Source organism: Oncorhynchus kisutch, linkage group LG18 (genome assembly GCF_002021735.2).
Source record: "Oncorhynchus kisutch isolate 150728-3 linkage group LG18, Okis_V2, whole genome shotgun sequence".
In the NCBI taxonomy this organism is placed as follows: Eukaryota; Metazoa; Chordata; class Actinopteri; order Salmoniformes; family Salmonidae; genus Oncorhynchus; species Oncorhynchus kisutch.
Window position 1 is genome coordinate 51,105,437 of NC_034191.2, and position 18,096 is coordinate 51,123,532.

The following is an 18,096-nucleotide window of genomic DNA, read 5'->3' on the forward strand; positions in this document are numbered from 1 at the left end:
GTGAGCTCATAAGTGCTTAATACCCTGGGGAGTGCTTCATTAATTATGCAGAGCATTTGAAACGCCCTACACCACGGGGCAATATCTGGCGCAGTAGGCTCTCTGGGTCGAGGGCTCTGTCGGGAGGTGGAACACCAACCAAGCGGTGCCACAATGCCCGCTCCCTCATCCCCAGAACAGAAATACAAGGATCAAATGACTAGTCTCAATTACCCTTCAGTACACTGGGAAAAAATAAAGGTTCTTAAATGGTTCTTCCCCAGCTCTTAAGGTTCCTTAGACAACTTGCCTGATAAAGAACCTTTGAGTTAAATGTGGGGTTCTTGACGTGGCATCTATGGTTCTTTATAATTCTTCATAACTAAAGAACTATCCTATTTATGGATCTTCAGAGACCCCAAAATGGTTCCCTTATTGCATCGCTCTCAAGAAACTTTTTGTCTCCAAATTGCACCTTTATTTTTAAGAGTGTACACAATATCTTAACCCTACGGCGTCCATATTAGGACATCCTCTGTAGCGGAGAGTCACTTTCATTAGCAAACATGCCTGAGATGTAAGATGAAACCTTGCCCAGTGATTGCCAGTGTTGCCATTGGGTTTGGGAGGATCTTTTCTTCAGAGCTCAGTGGTGTTTTAAAAGCAGTACACATGTCAACAGGAACTGAGCTGCAGGCGATGCTGTCTTGCGGAAGAATTAACGGATCGCAGAAATTCCCATGGTAACACTAAATGCACGGTATGTCTACTGCTGTAATGTAACGCAATGGTGACACTGTGTGGTATAAGGCTATATGTCACATGCTGTTATAAAAAATAATAGAGCAGATCTGACACCTTGTGGCCCCATGGAATACATCATCCATGTAGATTGTTAAGACGTCTTGAGTGAGGTAAAGGCTCCTCTTTTATTCAGGGACATAACATTGAGGTGACCTACGCCGCTATTACAACAGAAGGGAGATTGTTTTGTTCCACAATGTTCCTATGCCGTGGCCTATCCAACGTTAGGTAAGGGTTGACATTACTACAACAATGACACGACTTGTTCCCGACCCACAATGGTGCGGATTGTCCTTTGGATATGACTTCATGTGGGCTTGTGAATGGAGATAGAGGAGGAGTCTCTGCTACTTCCACCCATATCTTTCTCCGTCCATGGGCAGATCTATATATTATCTGTGGAGATAGCACCAGTAGCAGACAGACCATCCTCAAGAGTGTGAACCTAATGTGTCCACCTACTCTCCTGTGTGGGAGCAACTGGGAACAGTCTGTTGATGACTTTTTTTCCCCACAGAATATCCTAGAAGGTCTATCCTAGAAGGGATTAACAGTATTTCAGGGCTGCCATCCTAAGGTAAGATATTCTATTTCACATACTGTTCATCAGTCTTATTACAGTTTCATTTAGAAACAATTAACAGAATTTTATTAGGAACAATACATGCATTGTTGTACTGGGATAATGTTGAATAGGGGCCATCTGAGAAACATTGTTGAGCGAAACAAATGGCCTAATGTGGTGCACCGGGGTAGAACACAGAAATCAAATGTTTTTGACATAGTGAAATGAGGGTGTGACTGACTAAAATGACATGTGACTTCTGACTGAAATTACTACTAAAATGACCGTATTGAAATGTATTGAAATGTCAGTACTGAAATGAGGTTTGTACTTCTGTCCCTAGATCCTGAACATGGGAGAGTGCATTTCAGTCCGTGTTTTGCTGATGTTTCTGGCCCTAATCAGCTATCTAATTGCACTGACATTCAACATATTGGCTCTATTTGGGCCCTGGACAGGTGAATTCTTAAAGTCCACTTTAAGTCAATGACATCTGTTTGAAACACACTTACTGTTTTTTGCATCCGATAAAATTTTTGTAACCTGTGTGTTTGAACATGTAGGTGCGTTTATGCAAACCACACAGTATGTGCTGAGCAAGTCCACAACGCACCTAACCCCGGATAGATGGGTACTCTTTCTATGGGACGTCCTTAACATCTGGTTGATCGGCATGTTCATCTATCTGATACACAATCTCCGTAGAAGGTATGATACTGTCCATTAAAGCTAGAGTCTCGCTGACACTACAACAATCATGTAAACATTGTTCCTTCAGACATTGTTGGTTATTTTCCAAGCCAAACCCTGGCTGGAATGAAATCAACTTTGCACTGGACATTAGCCTGGTCTCAGATCTGTTCCTGCTATATTGCCGAATCATTGTCTCTCATCGTCTTGCCAAACATGACAATTCCATAAGGAGACGTCCAGGCTAACTGGCCTGTGTTTATTGGCAATCTAACTTAGGTGAGACAACAACAAAAAAATACAAATGATTAAGGTGCAGAAAGAGTGATTTTTACAGTCCTGGCTAGGGTTGCAGAATTACGGTAACTTTTCCAAAATTCCCAGGCCTAGTTCTGGCCATGATGATGATGATGATGTTTTTGATTATGATGAGGCTGATGGTAATGGTGATTTTGTTGTTGTTAATTATCATGATGATGTTCCTGTCCCTTAGGGAAGCATATACATGGATGTACACCACTCCTGCTGTCCTGCCCTACGGATTCTACTTGTCCTGGATCGTGAATAGCATTTTGAATATGGCATGGTTATTTCTGTATGACAAAGAGTAAGTGATCATATTATGTGTTGTTTACTGTGCAATTATATGCAACTTTTAACACGTTTTGTGTTGTTTTCGAGTTTCGACATTGAATTGGTGGCAAGGAAATCACTTGTATAGTCTTTCTCAAGACAGATTACGTTTTCTAGATTCTGTGTTTGTCATAGAAAGATGGTGCCAACGCTGCTGATCACAGCATTACAGGCCATCTCCAACTGCGTGATTATCATGTTCTCCTGCTACGGACTGGTCGTCTATGGAGCGTGGCTCCATAAATATCACAACAATGATCTCTGGCTCATTCGAATACTGGTACAAAAACTTTTTTTTCTACTATTCTCCAAGAACATTGTATTGTGTACACAAACCTTCCACAAGTGTGCCGGACAGTTACTTTTTGGTACAGACATGTGTTGTCTGTTTATGGTGTCCATATTATGAAGCCTCGGTTTCAGTAGGACTGGAGCTGTCCTAATATGGGCACCGTATTTGTTAACTCTTTTACAGGTGCAAAACGGAGTGGCTTTGTATGCAACATGGTGGGCTGTGGCTACCTTTTTACACTTGACCGTTGTTTTAGACCATCAAACCCCAATACCCAAGACAGATGCTGCCATAATGGTACTAGTGCTGCTCCAATTGGGACTCATAGGATGGTGAGACTTTGATCCTACATTTGATCTAACCTCTTAATTCAGTGACGTTGATTCAATAAACCACACATTTGAGCTTTGCCAGGAAATTTTCCATTGCAAATTCATGAACAGCGGATTTACTTAATATACATAAACTATGACAGTGGCCTGACAAGATAATGATACAGTTGCCCTAAGCGGCAAAAGTAGCTTCTAAAAATTGTGTGGACAGCTCGTGCACACAAAGCAACTGCCTGCAAATCATTTTGTTTAAAATGTAGTGACAGCGTATGCACACAAAGCAAGTGCCTGCGTTGTGTGCATGCTGTCACTACATTTAATTTGCCCCTTTGGGCCACCATACAATCGCCAGAAACCTTTCCTTCTCGCACCTTTTTTTTTAAAGCATGGGAATTGATCCACTGTTGATTTATATATTCTTCCTCCTTACAACTCTCTCAGGTTTGTCATAGAGAACTGGTACCTGGATAAGCACGTGCGCTACATCCTCACAGTGTACCCTGTGGTGATCCTGGTGTTGGCCGCGAGTGTGGCCAATCCAGCCACGCCCGGTACCCACATAGACATCATGTCTGGTAGGCCCTATGTCCCGACTGACTCCTAAACTGACACCTAGAGGAAGATAACATAACACAGCCTGTCCTAATACAGACACCGTACACATGCATTAGTAGCAGATGGCCGAGTGATAAGATTTGATCGTGTTATAGTTACTGTACGTAAGTATAATGAGAACTGAGTATACGTATGTGCAATTGGCAATGTTCACACTATCTTCACTACTAGACTAGTGTCAATGTTATTCTTGTATCACTGTCTGTAGTCACTGCAGTGACTTTCCCTTGGCGCTTTTAACTAATATACTTGATGCCTCATCTCTTTTCCAGCTGTCATATTGGCCATAACTAGTGTCATATTCATTGTACGCATTGTCATGGTGTTATGGAAGCACAACAACAAACCGTTTTACGGAGAAGAGGAGCTCATGTCTCCAGTGGACATCGCCAGAACACAGAAGCTCATCTTTATGTAGGAAGAAGAGAGCCGCTGCGGAGATTCACGCGCCCCCCGCTGCGGAGATTCACGTTTGAATGTTGTTTTCCTAAACGTTTAATGGCTGAGACGTGATCAAACTCTCCCTGTGTTGGATTCATAAGGCTTTGCTTCAGCAAGACATGTAGGTGATGATTTAGGCTAGGAGTGCCTTTGTACCGTACAGATTTAGTTCATAACCATTGGCCATGCTAATGTCTTTTTCGAAATCATATCAATGACTGTGTGTGATAAAACTATGGACCGGCATTCTCTCATGACCACAATACTAATTCAATGGCATTAATGTGATTGTGTTCTTTTTTAAATGTATTTAGTTAACCTTTAACTGCCACCATATTGTTTTTATACCAGGATCTGATCTACCTTTGTGTTTTGACGTTTTGTTTTAGGTGCTATACTATACAACAATTTGGACTGCATTTATGTATGAATGAAGCTATAGAAATAAAGTGTATTGTTATACTTACCAACGCACTGATCTGTAAATGCTATTGTGATTTAGCAATAGTAAATACAACCGTGTGCCACTGTGCAGTAGTAGGAGCACCCATTGGTTAGACACCATGGGGAAAAATAACCACACACACACACACACAAACACAGTAAACCATGATACACTGACTGAAACAGTGCCATCATCCAAAGTCCAATGCACCAGATCCAAGATAGTGTGTGTGTGTGTGTGTGTGTGTGTGTGTGTGTGTGTGTGTGTGTGTGTGTGTGTGTGTGTGTGTGTGTGTGTGTGTGTGTGTGTGTGTGTGTGTGTATAAAAGAGTGTTGGTGTGTGAGGCGAGCGTTCTACAGTTGATAGCTCGACAGGGAGGATGTACCGCTCCCGTGTGTCTCCGTATGGCCAGGGCAGTATGGAGAGACATCATCACCATGTGGTCATACACGGTGTGTGTATCGCTCTGGCCATGTTTAGCCAGGTGGCTTCCGAGACCTTCCATGTTCTAGCATCAGGGACCAACTCTGGCGGTGAGTGAAATCTACCAGACACCTGGTCCATCTCTGTACTACAGTGCACTACTGTGAGGGCATCAGGGACTTTGGTTCAGCAGACAATCTGGATAAACGAGTACAGTGGCTAGTGGATGTATCCTGAGTGCAATGCTATGATTATAATGCCACCGTTTGTAGAGTCAAGATTGTAGAGTCAAACGCTTGATGTGGTCATTGCGTCCTAGGAACATGGGATCATATACTAAACTTTTGACTACTTTTTTTAACATTAATATTTCGGCGTGACAATCATTTTGACCTCTACCTTTTTTTTTTTTGAGGGGAAAAAAATACTACTTATGAAACAACATTTTACACAGTCATTATTGCTCATCTTTATCAAGGCTGCCAGTAATTCCGGACCCCCCTGTATAGACGATAACTTTGTCACTGTCGTAATGAATGACTATTTGACCCAATATGACCTGTAAATGATATCTCCTGCAGGGATGTTCCAGATGCATATACAGTATGTCACCCGAAGGATCCCTTTGAGAAGATAGGTTAGAACAACGTGTCATACACCAATGTTTCCACAGTGGAATTACTTTATGTAATGATGGACCTTTGGCCTGACACACGTTTTAAATGTCATCATTTTATAGCCCAGCACTGAAGAGAGGCCAATGATTGTGTTTTTTAACTCCTAATCTGCGTGTCACCAACCGCATTACATAAGTGGATGAGTTGATAAACGACACTTTGCAGACACTTCTGAAAAGGAAACTTTGTAAGCTGGAGGTAAAGTTACCACAGAGTTTTCAAACCCAGAGACACAACATCATGATACTTCCGGGAATGCGTTGCGAAGGAGTCTCAACAGACCAGACCGGGGTTTGGGGTTTGGAAAGTCAATGGGAGAAGGGAAAATGTGTCCTTGGTTGTTAATTTTCTCAAATTCTAAAGTATTTAGAATTTTAGAATCTAAAAATTCAACAAGAAAAAAACTATATTGGAGCCAATGTCTTAACTAGCTGAACAGGTTATTACAGGAACCTTATGAGAGTGAAAAACTGACACGTTTTCATTTTTGTCAAAAACAACTTTATATCGAAGGAGTGCCTCTCATTTGACGGCCTGCACATGCGCTGTTCTACGCAACACAATCGTTAGACTTGGGGGAAGTGTTTCTATGTATGGGCTATTCTTGCTAACACCGCCATGACATCACCCAGAAGTGTGATCAGGGATTTCTATCGGAGAAGCATATTCTGCACATCTTCATACTGTACTGTCTTTGATGTTACTGCTCATACTGATGTATTCTCCATCTCACTGTTACACAGTGTCCATATTAGGACTGTGTCAGCAGGACTTGTTTCAGTCTGAGGCTGTCCTAATATGGACACCATTCTCGTGCATGCTGTGAATCTGTTTCCTATGATGGGAGGCAAACACTAAAGTATCTCCATTGCCAATAGGATAAGTTGGCTTGTTATTCACAATACAGCTTCATCTTCACATAACATATACTGGTATTACATTGCAACTCTATACTTACTGTTAGACACAGTATCTGTGTGGTGTCCATATTAGGACACCCTCAATCTTAGCAGGAGGCTGTCCTAATATGGACACTGTAGTATGTGGATTGTAGAGCTTGCTAGTTTATAGTCCAAAAAAACAGAAATTAGTTACCTCTGGTTCGTTTAGCCATTCCTATGGAGGAAATTAATGGGGCAAGTATGGGGTTTTGAGACAAACTCCGAAAATAAGGCCTGAGGTTAACACAGGTTTAGGAGATCGTATATGTTTTGTTCTATTATCAGTGAGTAAACATGACTTTTATGAGTTCTGAAGTTTTTATGTGCTTGTTCTGTTTGCAAAAATGTTTTAAAAAACACACAAAAAGATGTTAGCTGATGAAGATTATCTCATAGAGCAAAACATATAGGGTCTCCTAAGCCGGTGTTTACCATAGACCTTATTTTCTGCGTTTATCTGAAAACTCAACAACAACAAAAAATGTTTTCCCTATAGACTTTGGCCAATGAGCCATGGAGTCTACATGGCTACAAAATGCCTACAATGCCTACAAAAAAACGCCATTACTATTGCTCTCTACAGAGTCCTTTTACCGAACATGCAATGGCTTTACTCCCTAGGTCTGTTTATGACCACATTGGATAATGTCTCTGAGTCCTTTCCTCTGGAGGTGACCATGGACTGCTGGGCAGACAACACCTGGATCATGCTTCGGCTATGGAGCAGTGCTTGGCTCATACACTCTCTATTTACTGTGTTCCAGAGGTATCACTCACTCACTCACTCACTCACTCACTCACTCACTCACTCACTCACTCACTCACTCACTACTCTTGCAAAGGTTAACTGAATGCCTAAGTGATGACAATTAAATGATGAGGCTGTACATTTATATCACTCAGTTGTGATTGATGTTCTCTGCCTGAAAGGAATGTGTTTGGCCCAGTCTCCTGCAACCCTGAGATTCACCCTCCGTCATTCTATCTGATCTGGACTATGATCAACGTGGCAAAGATCACCTGGCTGTTTCTTTGGGACAGGCAGTAAGTAGTTTGGCACTTGTTGCATTTAAAGGGGAAGTTTTACAAATATAACGTTAGATGATTTCTCATCCTGAAAGTAGTCTATGGGCCAGGATAAACTCTAACCCATGGTTTACTGTTATTTAAAATCCAACTACAAACTGCAGCTAGACTACTTTCAGGGTGAGGAACCATCTAACAGTTTTAAAGGCCCAATGCAGTCAAAAATGTGATGTCCTGTGTTTTCCAGTTGAAGTTGGAAGTTTATATACACTTAGGTTGGAGTCATTAAAACTCGTTTTTCAACGACCCCACAAGTTTTGGCAAATCGGTTAGGACATCTATTTTGTGCATGGCACAAGTAATTTTTCCAACAATTGTTTACAGACAGATTATTTCACTCATGATTCACTGTATCACAAATCCAGTGGGTCAGAAGTTTACATACACTAAGTTGACTGTGCCTTTAAACAGCTTGGAAAATTCCAGAAAATGATGTCATGGCTTTAGAAGCATCTGATAGGGTAATTGACCTCATTTGAGTCAATTGGAGGTGTACCTGTGGATGTATTTCAAGGCCTACCTTCAAACTCAGTGCCTCTTTGCTTGACATCATGGGAAAATCAATAGAAATCAGCCAAGACCTCAGGAACAAAATTGTAGACCTCCACAAGTCTGGTTCATCTTTGGGAGCAATTTCCAAACGTCTGAAGGTACCACGTTCATCTGTACAAACAATAGCACGCAAGTATAAACACCATGGGACCACGCAGCCGTCGTACTGCTCAGGAACGAGACGAGTTCTGTCCCCTAGAGATGAATGTACTTTGGTGCGAGAAGTGCAAATCAATCCCAGAACAACAGCAAAGGACCTTGTGAAGATGCGGTAGGACACAGGTACAAAAGTGTCTATATCCACAGTAAAATGAGTGCTGTATCAACCTGAAAGGCCATTCAGCAAGGAAGAAGCCACTGCTCCAAAAACCGCCATAAACAAGCCAGACTACGGTTTGCAACTGCACACATGTACAAAGATCATACTTTTTGGAAAAATGTCCTCTGCTCTGATGAAACAAAAATAGAACTGTTTGGCCAAAAGGACCATCGTTATGTTTGGAGGAAAAAGGGGGAGGCTTTCAAGCCGAAGAACACCATCCCAACCGTGAAGAACGGGGGTGGCAGCATCATGTTGTAGAGGTGCTTTGTTGCAGGAGGGACTGGCGCACTTCACAAAATAGATGGCATCATGAAGCGGGAAAATTACGTGGATACATTGAAGCAACATCTTAAGACATCAGTCAAAGCTTGGTTGCAAATGGGTCTTCCAAATGGACAATAACCCCAAGCATACTTCCAAAGTTGTGACAAAATGGCTTAAGGACAACAAAGTCAAGGTATTGGAGTGGCCATCACAAAGCCCTGACTTCAATCTTACAGACAATTTGTGGGCAGAACTGAAAAATCGTGTGCGGGCAAGGAGGCCTACAAACCTGACTCAGTTACACCAGCTCTGACAGGAGGAATGGGCCAAAATTCACCCAACTTATTGTGGGAAGCTTGTGGAAGGCTACCCGAAACATTTGACCCAAGTTAAACAATTTAAAGGCCAATATACCAAATACTAATTGAGTGTATGTAAACTTTTGACCCACTGGGAATGTGATGAAAGAATTAAAAGCTGAAATAAATCATTATTTTTACTATTTCACATTCTTTTACTATTTCACATTTCACATTCTTAAAATAAAGTGGTGATCCTAACTCACCTAAGACAGGGAATGTTTACTAGGGTTAAATGTCAGGAAATGTGAAAAACTGAGTTTAAATGTATTTGGCTAAGGTGTATGTAAATTTCCAACTTCAACTGTTTTTCTACACTATAAAGGTTTGAATAATACTGTGAAATTGTTTAAATTATGATAATGCCCTTTTGGTTTAAGAGCTGTTTGAAAAGACCACCTGAAATTTTAGTCTGTTTATCTGGGATGGAGATTTGGCCTGCCTGGTGACATCACACAGGCGGTAAATTAGATAACAGACCAATAAGAAAGCGAGTTCCAAACGTCTCTGCCAATAACAGCCATTTTTCAGTTTCCCCTCCCACCCAGACCACTCCCAGACAGTCTTAGCAAAATTCTTGCTTGAAAAATAGATATTTTGATGACAATTTTAATTGAAAACAATCACAGTAAGGTACTCTATTGTCACCCAGAAATGATTTGATATTGAGATAAAAACAGCTGCATTGGACCTTAAAATATAAACTTCCCCTTTAAGATACACATTTTGGGATTTTAAAATATGACAAAATAAATACAGTGGGCCTATGTGCAGAACCAAGAAAGGCAATACTAAATATGGAACATCTTCTGTGTTTTTACAGTGACCTTCTACCATCCCTGTTTTTTAAATGGGTTATCCCAATTCACAGCTTCCAAATGCTGTATGTGTCCTACCGAAACCTGCACAATCACAGAACCTGGCTGGCCATCAATAACCCTAAAGAACCCTGGTGGACCCGCTATCTGGTGAATTCAAGATCTTTTCTACACAATGATGTCAAGATGTAGCACAGTTGCTTGTTTTATCATGCTGCTGTCAGCCAATGAGCTTCAGGGCAAAAAAAAACCTGTATGTAACCAAGTTGAATTGGTTAAACTTACTCTTTAGCTTGAAATACCACCACCCATGCGGCCTAAGTGCTAGCATTTCTTGTTTGCAAAAAATACAAGTGCTTAGTGCTCTTAAGGAAGTCACAAGCAGCACAGTTACGCTTACAGGTCATAATAGATGTTTTCTTGAGATCATTTGCAGCAATGACCTCACTAACCTTAAGATAAGATAGTACTTTATAACCTTGGTACTGTATGTCTTGTTTTAATATGTCGGATTCATATGTCTTAGTAGTCATTAGAGATCATTAAGGTTTTCTTGGCATCATTTGCAGCAATGACCTAAGATAAAATCATGTAGCACCATCCCACTGGGCATAGACGTCATTTCAATGTCTATTCCATGTTGGTTTAACGCAGTTTAATTGAAATTACATTGAAGTGACGTGAAAACAACGTTGATTCAAACAGTGTGTGCCCAGTTGGATATAGAGTGCATTCAGAATGTATTCAGAACCCTTGACTTTTTCCGCATTTTGTTACATAACAGCTTTCTAAAATTGATTTTTTTTTATCCTCATCAATCTACAAACAATACCCCATAATGAAAAAGCAAACATTTGCAAAAAAAATGGAATATCACAAATATTCTGACCCTTTTCTCAGTACTTTGTTGAAGCACCTTGGGTATTTTCAGGTCTCTCCAGAGATGTTTCGATCAAGTTCAAGTCAGGGCTCTGACTGGGCCACTCAAGGACATTCAGAGACTTGTCCCGAAGCCACTCATGAGTTGTCTAGGCTGTGTGCTTTGGATCATTGTCCTGTTGGAAGGTGAATCTTCGCCCCAGTCTGAGGTCCTGTGCGCTCTCGAGCAGGTTTCATTCAAGGATCTCTCTGCACATATTTCCCTCCATCCTGACCAGTCTCCCAGTCCCTGAAAAACATCCCCACAGCATGATGCTGCCACCACCATTCTTCATTCTTTACCATAGGGATGGTGCCAGGTTTCCTCCAGACGTGACACTTGGAATTAAGGCCAAAGGGTTCAATCTTGTTTCTGATGGTCAGGGTCCTTTTGACAAACTTTTGACAAACTCCATGTGGGCTTTTGACAAACTCCATGTGGGCTGTCATCTACCTTTAACAGAGGAGTGGCTTCCGTCTGGTCACCTCCCTTACCAAGGCCCTTCTCCCCGATTGCTAAGTTTGGCTGGGCTGCCAGCTATAGGAAGAGTCTTTGTGGTTCCAAACTTCTTCCATTTAAGAATGATTGAGGCCACTGTGTTCTTGGGGACCTTCAATGATGCAGACATTTTTTGACACCCTTCCCCAGATCTGTGCCTCAACACAATCCTGTTTTGGAACTCTACCGACAATTCCTTTGACCTCATGGCTTAGTTTTTGCTCTGACATGCACTGTCAACTGTGGGATCTTATATAGACAGATGTGTGCTTTTCCAAATCATGACCAATCAATTGAATTTAACACAGGTGTTCTCCAATCAAGTTGTAGAAACATCTCAAGGATGATCAACGGAAACAGGATGCACCTGAGCTCAAGTCTCATAGCAAAGGGTCTGAATAATTATGTAAATAAGGTATTACTGTTTTTTTATTTTTAATACATTTGCAAACATTTCTAAAAACTTGTTTTCACTTTTGTCATTATGGGGTATTGTGTGTATCTAATTAATATGTTTTAGAATAAGGCTGTAACCTAACAAAAGATCATCCGTTCACCTACTCTGCATCTCACAAAGACACGGCAGTTGGAACCAAAAATCTCACATTTGGACTCATCAGTGCAAAGGACAGATTTCCACTGGTCTAATGTCCATTGCTCGTGTTTCTTGGCCCAAGCAAGACTCTTCTTATTATTGATGTCCTTTAGGAGTGGTTTCTTTGCAGCAATTAGACCATGAATGCCTGATTCACGCAGTCTCCTTTGAACAGTTGATGTTGAGATGTGTCTGTTACTTGAACTCTGTGAAGCATTTATTTGGGCTGCAATTCTGAGGCTGGTAACTCTAAGGAACGTATCCTCTGCAGCTGTGGTAACTCTGGGTCTTGCATTCTTGTGGCGGTCCTCATGAGAGCCAGTTTCATCATCGTCGTGCTTGATGGTTTTTGCCGACTGCACATGAGGAAACTTTCAAAGTTCTTGAGATTTTCCGGATTGACTGACCTTCATGACGGACTGTCCTTTCCCTTTGCTTATTTGAGCTGTTCTTGCCATAATATGGACTTGATCTTCTACCAAATAGGGCTATCTTCTGTATACCACCCCTAACCTTGTCACAACACAACTGACTGACTCAAATGCATTAAGAAGGAAATAACTTTTTTTTAACCTTTTAACAAGGCACACCTGAGCATTCCAGGTGAATACCTCATGAAGCAGGTTGAGAGAATGCCAATTGTGTGCAAAGCTGTCATCAAGACAAAAGGAGACTACTTTAAAGAATCTCACATATAACTCTATTTTGATTTCTTTTAAATTCCATGTGTTATTTCATAGTTTTGATGTCTTCATTATTATTCTACAATGTAGGAAATAGTGACAAATAATGAAATAATAGTTATCTTGTTATTTAGCCAAGAATTGTGTATATTAATTGAAATTGAAAAACTCAAAGTTTTGAATCCAGTGTTGTTTTGTATATCAGTCCATAAACCAAAAATCTCCTCCCAACTATGTTGCAATCTATATGGCACAGCTGTCAATTTGTTGGTACTTAAATTGAACTGATATACTTTTTTATTCACCTGAATTTTGTTTAAACAATATTGATCGTTAATGCAGGGCTGACAGAGAAGTCTCTTTTTCCCCCTTCCACTTGCCTCTTCATTTTTTGCGGTAATGCTGCAATTAGTTGGTTGTAATTTTGAATATGTATGTTAGCTGTGTGTGTGACATAACTCCACCAGTCCTGTGTATGAAATAATTTACAAACATTATACATTTAAAAAAAAAAAATTCTCCAATTTAAATATTTTTTTAATCAATTGGATTATCTTGGCAAAGAAGAAATGCTCACTAACAGGGATTTAATCAAATATGTGCACCAAATTTGAGAGAAATGTGCTTTTTGTGCATATGGAAAAGGATATTACCATAATAATAATTTGACTTACTTAGATTTTTTTTTTTTTAACACCACCACTCCCATCCTTCCAGTGCATGCCAATCAACACAGGGCAAGGGGATCCCATGATTGAAATGACAGCCAATCATTTATACTAGTGGCCACATAGTTAATGAACAATAAGGAACACCTGCTCTAACAGTCTATGAGGCTGCATTCAAGAGCTCATGCCTGTTGCATATTTACCCCCCCCCCCCCCCCCCCCCCCAAAGTTTTTAAATTTGTCCCCACATTTCAAGACAAAAAAAACAAAAAATAAGACAAGTCACATCAAAAATGAAGGTAAAGAAAAAATGCAAAAAGACATCTAAATGAAGAATACATATATTGACCAAATAGGCACAAAGCACACTTTGAAAGGCAAAATACTGCAAAACAATACTTGAATAAAATAAATACTGGAGGACCATGCAGTTGTATAATGGACAAACATACCGCACGAACATCACAGTAAATTATATCTGTCACATTAAAAATAAATACATAAGCCTAATTTATATTTCTCTTAAAACCTCTCTAGGGTATGTGGGACGCTAGCGTCCCACCTGGCCAACATCCAGTGAGATTGCAGAGAGCCAAATTCAAATACAGAAATACTCATTATAAAAATTCAGAAAACAAAACATATTTTAAATAGGTTTAAAGATTAACTTCTTGTGAATCCAACCACGGTGTCAGATTTAAAAAATGCTTTACGGCGAAAGCATACCTTACAATTATTTGAGAACATAGCCCAGCAGACAAATCATTACAAACAGTAACCAGCCAAGTAGAAGAGTTACACAAGTCAGAAATAGAGAGAAAATGAATCCCTACCTTTGATGATCTTCATATGTTTGCACTCAGAAGACATTCATTTACTCAATTCCTTTCATTCCTCAGTTCCTTTTGTTCGATAAAGTCTCTTTATATCCAAAAACCTCAGTTTGTTTGCACGTTTCCTTCAATAATCCAGAGGCTCAAACGCAGTCAAAACAGGCAGACAAAAAAATCCAAATTGTATTCGTAAAGTTCATAGAAACATGTCAAATGATGTTTATATTCAACCCTCAGGTTGGTTTTATCCTAAATAATCAATAATATTTAAACCGGACAATAACCATGGCAATAGAAAAGGTAAACAAGAAAGGCTCTCTCTCTGTCGCGCGCATGAAAAAGCTCTGTGACACGGCAGGGTCCACTCATTCCGACTGCTCTTACTCCCTCATTTTTCAGAATAAAAGCCTGAAACAATTTCTAAAGACTGTTGACATCTAGTGGAAGGCATAGGAACTGCAATTTGAGTCATAAGTCAATGGATACTGTAATGGCATTGAATAGAAAACTACAAAACCAAAAAAACAACTACTTCCTGAATGGATTTTTCTCAGGTTTTCGCCTGCCAAATCAGTTCTGTTATACTCACAGACACTATTTTAACAGTTTTGGAAACATTAGAGTGTTTTCTATCCAAATCTACCAGTTATATGCATATCATATCTTCCTGGCCCGAGTAGCAGGCAGTTTAATTTGGGCATGCTTTTCATCCAAAATTCCGAATGCTGCCCCCTACCCTAGAAAAGTTAACATTTCTGAATACGATTATGATACGATATGATTGGTGCAATATAGATGAGATGCAAATATAGATGAGCTGCAGACTGAACTTGGCCCATCTACGAGCAACAACGTAGGCAGCCATGAAGCTCGGTGCCAGAATGCCCTCTTATGCCGCATTCAAAACAACTCGGAAAAAATAGTTTTGAGCGGTCATTCAACTTGGATTTCCAACTCGAGAGCTCCGACTCACGAGAGCTCAGCCTTGCCAACCTGAAGATCACTGACATCATGATTTGACCTTGTATTTTTCAGAGTTCCCAGTTGTCTTGAACACACCATAAGTATCACCTCCGACTTCCCTTAAGGGAAGTTCACCATTCACAGAACCTCACACACTCCATCCGCTAAGCCGTGCACCAGGAAGGCAGCGGAGCCAAGCCATTTTGGTCACCCAATGCCCCTCCTCAGCGCACCTCCGTCCCCCTAACCCATATTCACAGGCATTAGAGCCTCCACTAAAAACAAGGCATTAGAGCCTCCACTAAAAACAAGGCCAACCAGGGCCACATCACAAATCTAAACGCACCAATACACATTCTAAAAACAGATCCTTTACCAATAAATACTGTTTCATATGTCTTTTATCATGGTCCCTCTGGTCTAACTGTGTGTTGATGTGTTGGTGTTGGTGTTGGGTGGGACAGACCCAGAACGGACTGGCTGTATTTGGCTGGTGGACTCTCCTGGAGGCCCTGGTCAGTCTGGGAGTTGTGCTGCGGTACCAGGCTGGGCTACCTGATCCTCTGGTCAGCTCAATGGTGCTCACTCTACTTCTCCTTGGGATGCTCATCTGGTAATAACTGACAATGAAATAATGATGGACCCATACATATACATCGTAATCATTGATTGAATGGAAAAAAGATAATTGTGGCGTCCATATTAGGACAGTCTCTTCTGCTGAGACTGAGGCTGTCCTAATATGGACACCGTACTGACTAAATCGGTACACTATACTAGGAAGCTGGGGTTTAATTCAGTTTTGAAAACAATGCTATTTCCTAACAGGTTTGTCTTTGAGAGCTTCATATTCTCCAAGTACATCCGCTACACGTTTACTGTCTTCCCTGTGTTGGTTGTGGGCCTGGGAGCCATGTTCACCAGAAGCTATCGTGTCCATGACCTTGCTCCTAACACAGTCTACTGTGGTAAGAACATAGAGTTGGATAGAGGGCACACTTAGCCCACAGCCCATTTTATCATGTGCAGTGCCATTGAGGGCTGTCACCATTTTGAAGTAGTCAACTCAGTGGGACTTGCTATGGGTTAAGGAAGATCACAGAATTCCATCCGGGTCAGCAGGAATTATACTCCTGAGCAAACATTCCCTAAGTCGCTCTGGATAAGAGCATCTGCTAAATGACTCAAATATATAATCCGGCGGCAGTAAATCACTAACCTTGTCTTTGAACCTGTTCAGACTATGCACAAGATAGAAGATGAGCTCTCTAGTACAGCTCTATGAAATAAACATATACTGGAGTAGTACCAACCACACACCCACATTCTGTAACAGATTTTAGTGTAGGCAGATGCTGGCCAATTATAACATGATTTTACAGGCACATTATAGATACTGTAATTGGAACAGTGATAAGCTAACGCTGTAGGCCAGTCTTAATTGAATACCAGAAAAATCCTGTAGACAATTTTGTATAATCTGATGAATAACAGTTACGTAACACTTACAGTACACTTGACTATGTATTTCTTGTCCCAACCACACAGGGTTCCTTATGCTTGCGGCAACTGTCCTGAACTGTATCCGTTTGATCGCTGCATGCTTTTACCCAGATGACACCTCCAACTATTTGACCAAGGAGCCCAACCGTAAACCTGACTTCTGCAAGACTGTATGCCAACCGATGGGGAAGGACAGCACAATGGCTTCACAAACTGGTTTTGTGAATCCTGTCTTCTGTAATAACTTAGACAATTAACAGAGGGTCCATATTAGGACAGAAACGACTCCTGTTGAGGATTTACCCAAAGTGAATTGTTTTGCATGTAAATAATTTTGATACTGATTAATGGTATTTTCTGTAAGAATGGACATTCTTCTCTTGGGGATGGATAGCTACAGCTTGAGTTAACTCTAAACTTAGAGTGTTGACATGCCTTCACATTCATCACGAACAAATAGATTCCAAACAGTCGCTTAACAATTCAGAATGTTGAATAAACTTTATTTGAACTCACTTTACCGGTTTTCACTGAGTTCGTCCTTATGTCGTTGTAAATTTCCTGAGTTTTAGCAATTTTGACAATCATTGTTTTTCTACTTCTAATACTCGTATCGATGTGTCAAAATATCCAATCGCACAGGTCAAGTGACGAATGAGGTGAGCACCTCTCCTCCATAAAGGGAGCCACTCGCTCACCAGCTGGTCATTCTCACCTCTCTTCCTTGCGGAAGTGACTGCGTTCATGAAAGCATTCTTCAACATGGCTAGATTCCTGGCTTCCTACTGATGTTTAGAGGTTAATGCTGCCGAACATTGGACTTCAGCTCCTGTCGATAGTATTGAGTGCTGACCGATAGAAAAGTTTTGCTCCATTTAACTAGTACCACACGGCTAGCTATCGAGACTTGGTTAGCCTTAGGCGCAAGGCTTTAGCTAACTTGGCTAGCTAGCTGCAAGGCTAGCTTACCACACAAAGGACTAGCTATCGCTGCAAGGCTTAACCTAACCTGTGTAACTCACAAGGCTAGCTACACCAAACTAGCTTTTCTACCTACACAAGTAGAATTGCTAGCTTTCCTCTCGCATTTAGCACAAACCCCTCATGGGCCGTGTTGACTAGACTGACAGCACTAGCTTCACAGCGTGACGATCGAGAGACCCGCTTTGTTCGTGGAGAAACAAAGAAAGCACGCA

General features: G+C 40.9%; 2 protein-coding genes across 3 annotated transcripts; both read left to right on the plus strand.

The window, feature by feature from the left end:
• The first annotated feature begins 1,115 nt into the window (after positions 1 to 1,115).
• On the plus strand, positions 1,116 to 4,823 carry LOC109909560 (uncharacterized). Of its 2 annotated transcripts, none has more exons than XM_020508578.2 (8): positions 1,116 to 1,360; positions 1,692 to 1,806; positions 1,912 to 2,056; positions 2,532 to 2,645; positions 2,789 to 2,951; positions 3,147 to 3,295; positions 3,737 to 3,870; positions 4,183 to 4,823. In XM_020508578.2, exons 2-8 carry the CDS (start codon positions 1,701 to 1,703, stop codon positions 4,326 to 4,328), a joined length of 957 nt encoding a protein of 318 aa, XP_020364167.1. In that variant the 5' UTR covers positions 1,116 to 1,360; positions 1,692 to 1,700; the 3' UTR covers positions 4,329 to 4,823. The 2 variants fall into 2 exon arrangements, with proteins under 2 accessions (XP_020364167.1, XP_020364168.1); XM_020508579.2 differs by having other exon boundaries at positions 1,161 to 1,360; positions 2,807 to 2,951; positions 4,183 to 4,818.
• Positions 4,824 to 5,142: 319 nt separating this feature from the next.
• Positions 5,143 to 17,416, plus strand: LOC109908906 (uncharacterized). Its single transcript, XM_020507690.2, has 7 exons — positions 5,143 to 5,329; positions 7,459 to 7,603; positions 7,768 to 7,881; positions 10,244 to 10,388; positions 15,862 to 16,010; positions 16,226 to 16,365; positions 16,946 to 17,416. The coding sequence occupies exons 1-7, from the start codon at positions 5,176 to 5,178 to the stop codon at positions 17,155 to 17,157; spliced, it is 1,059 nt and encodes a 352-aa protein (XP_020363279.2). The 5' UTR covers positions 5,143 to 5,175; the 3' UTR covers positions 17,158 to 17,416.
• Positions 17,417 to 18,096: the final 680 nt, after the last annotated feature.

Bases quoted from the DNA above. Each gene is read 5' to 3' on its own strand.
- LOC109909560 (XM_020508578.2), top strand. From the start codon at position 1,701: ATGGGAGAGTGCATTTCAGTCCGTGTTTTGCTGATGTTTCTGGCCCTA. The intron at 1,807-1,911 runs GTGAATTCTTAA...TTGAACATGTAG, and splicing joins TCTATTTGGGCCCTGGACAG to GTGCGTTTATGCAAACCACA. The intron at 2,952-3,146 runs GTACAAAAACTT...ACTCTTTTACAG, and splicing joins TCTGGCTCATTCGAATACTG to GTGCAAAACGGAGTGGCTTT.
- LOC109908906 (XM_020507690.2), top strand. From the start codon at position 5,176: ATGTACCGCTCCCGTGTGTCTCCGTATGGCCAGGGCAGTATGGAGAGA. The intron at 7,604-7,767 runs GTATCACTCACT...TCTGCCTGAAAG, and splicing joins CTATTTACTGTGTTCCAGAG to GAATGTGTTTGGCCCAGTCT. The intron at 7,882-10,243 runs GTAAGTAGTTTG...GTGTTTTTACAG, and splicing joins CTGTTTCTTTGGGACAGGCA to TGACCTTCTACCATCCCTGT.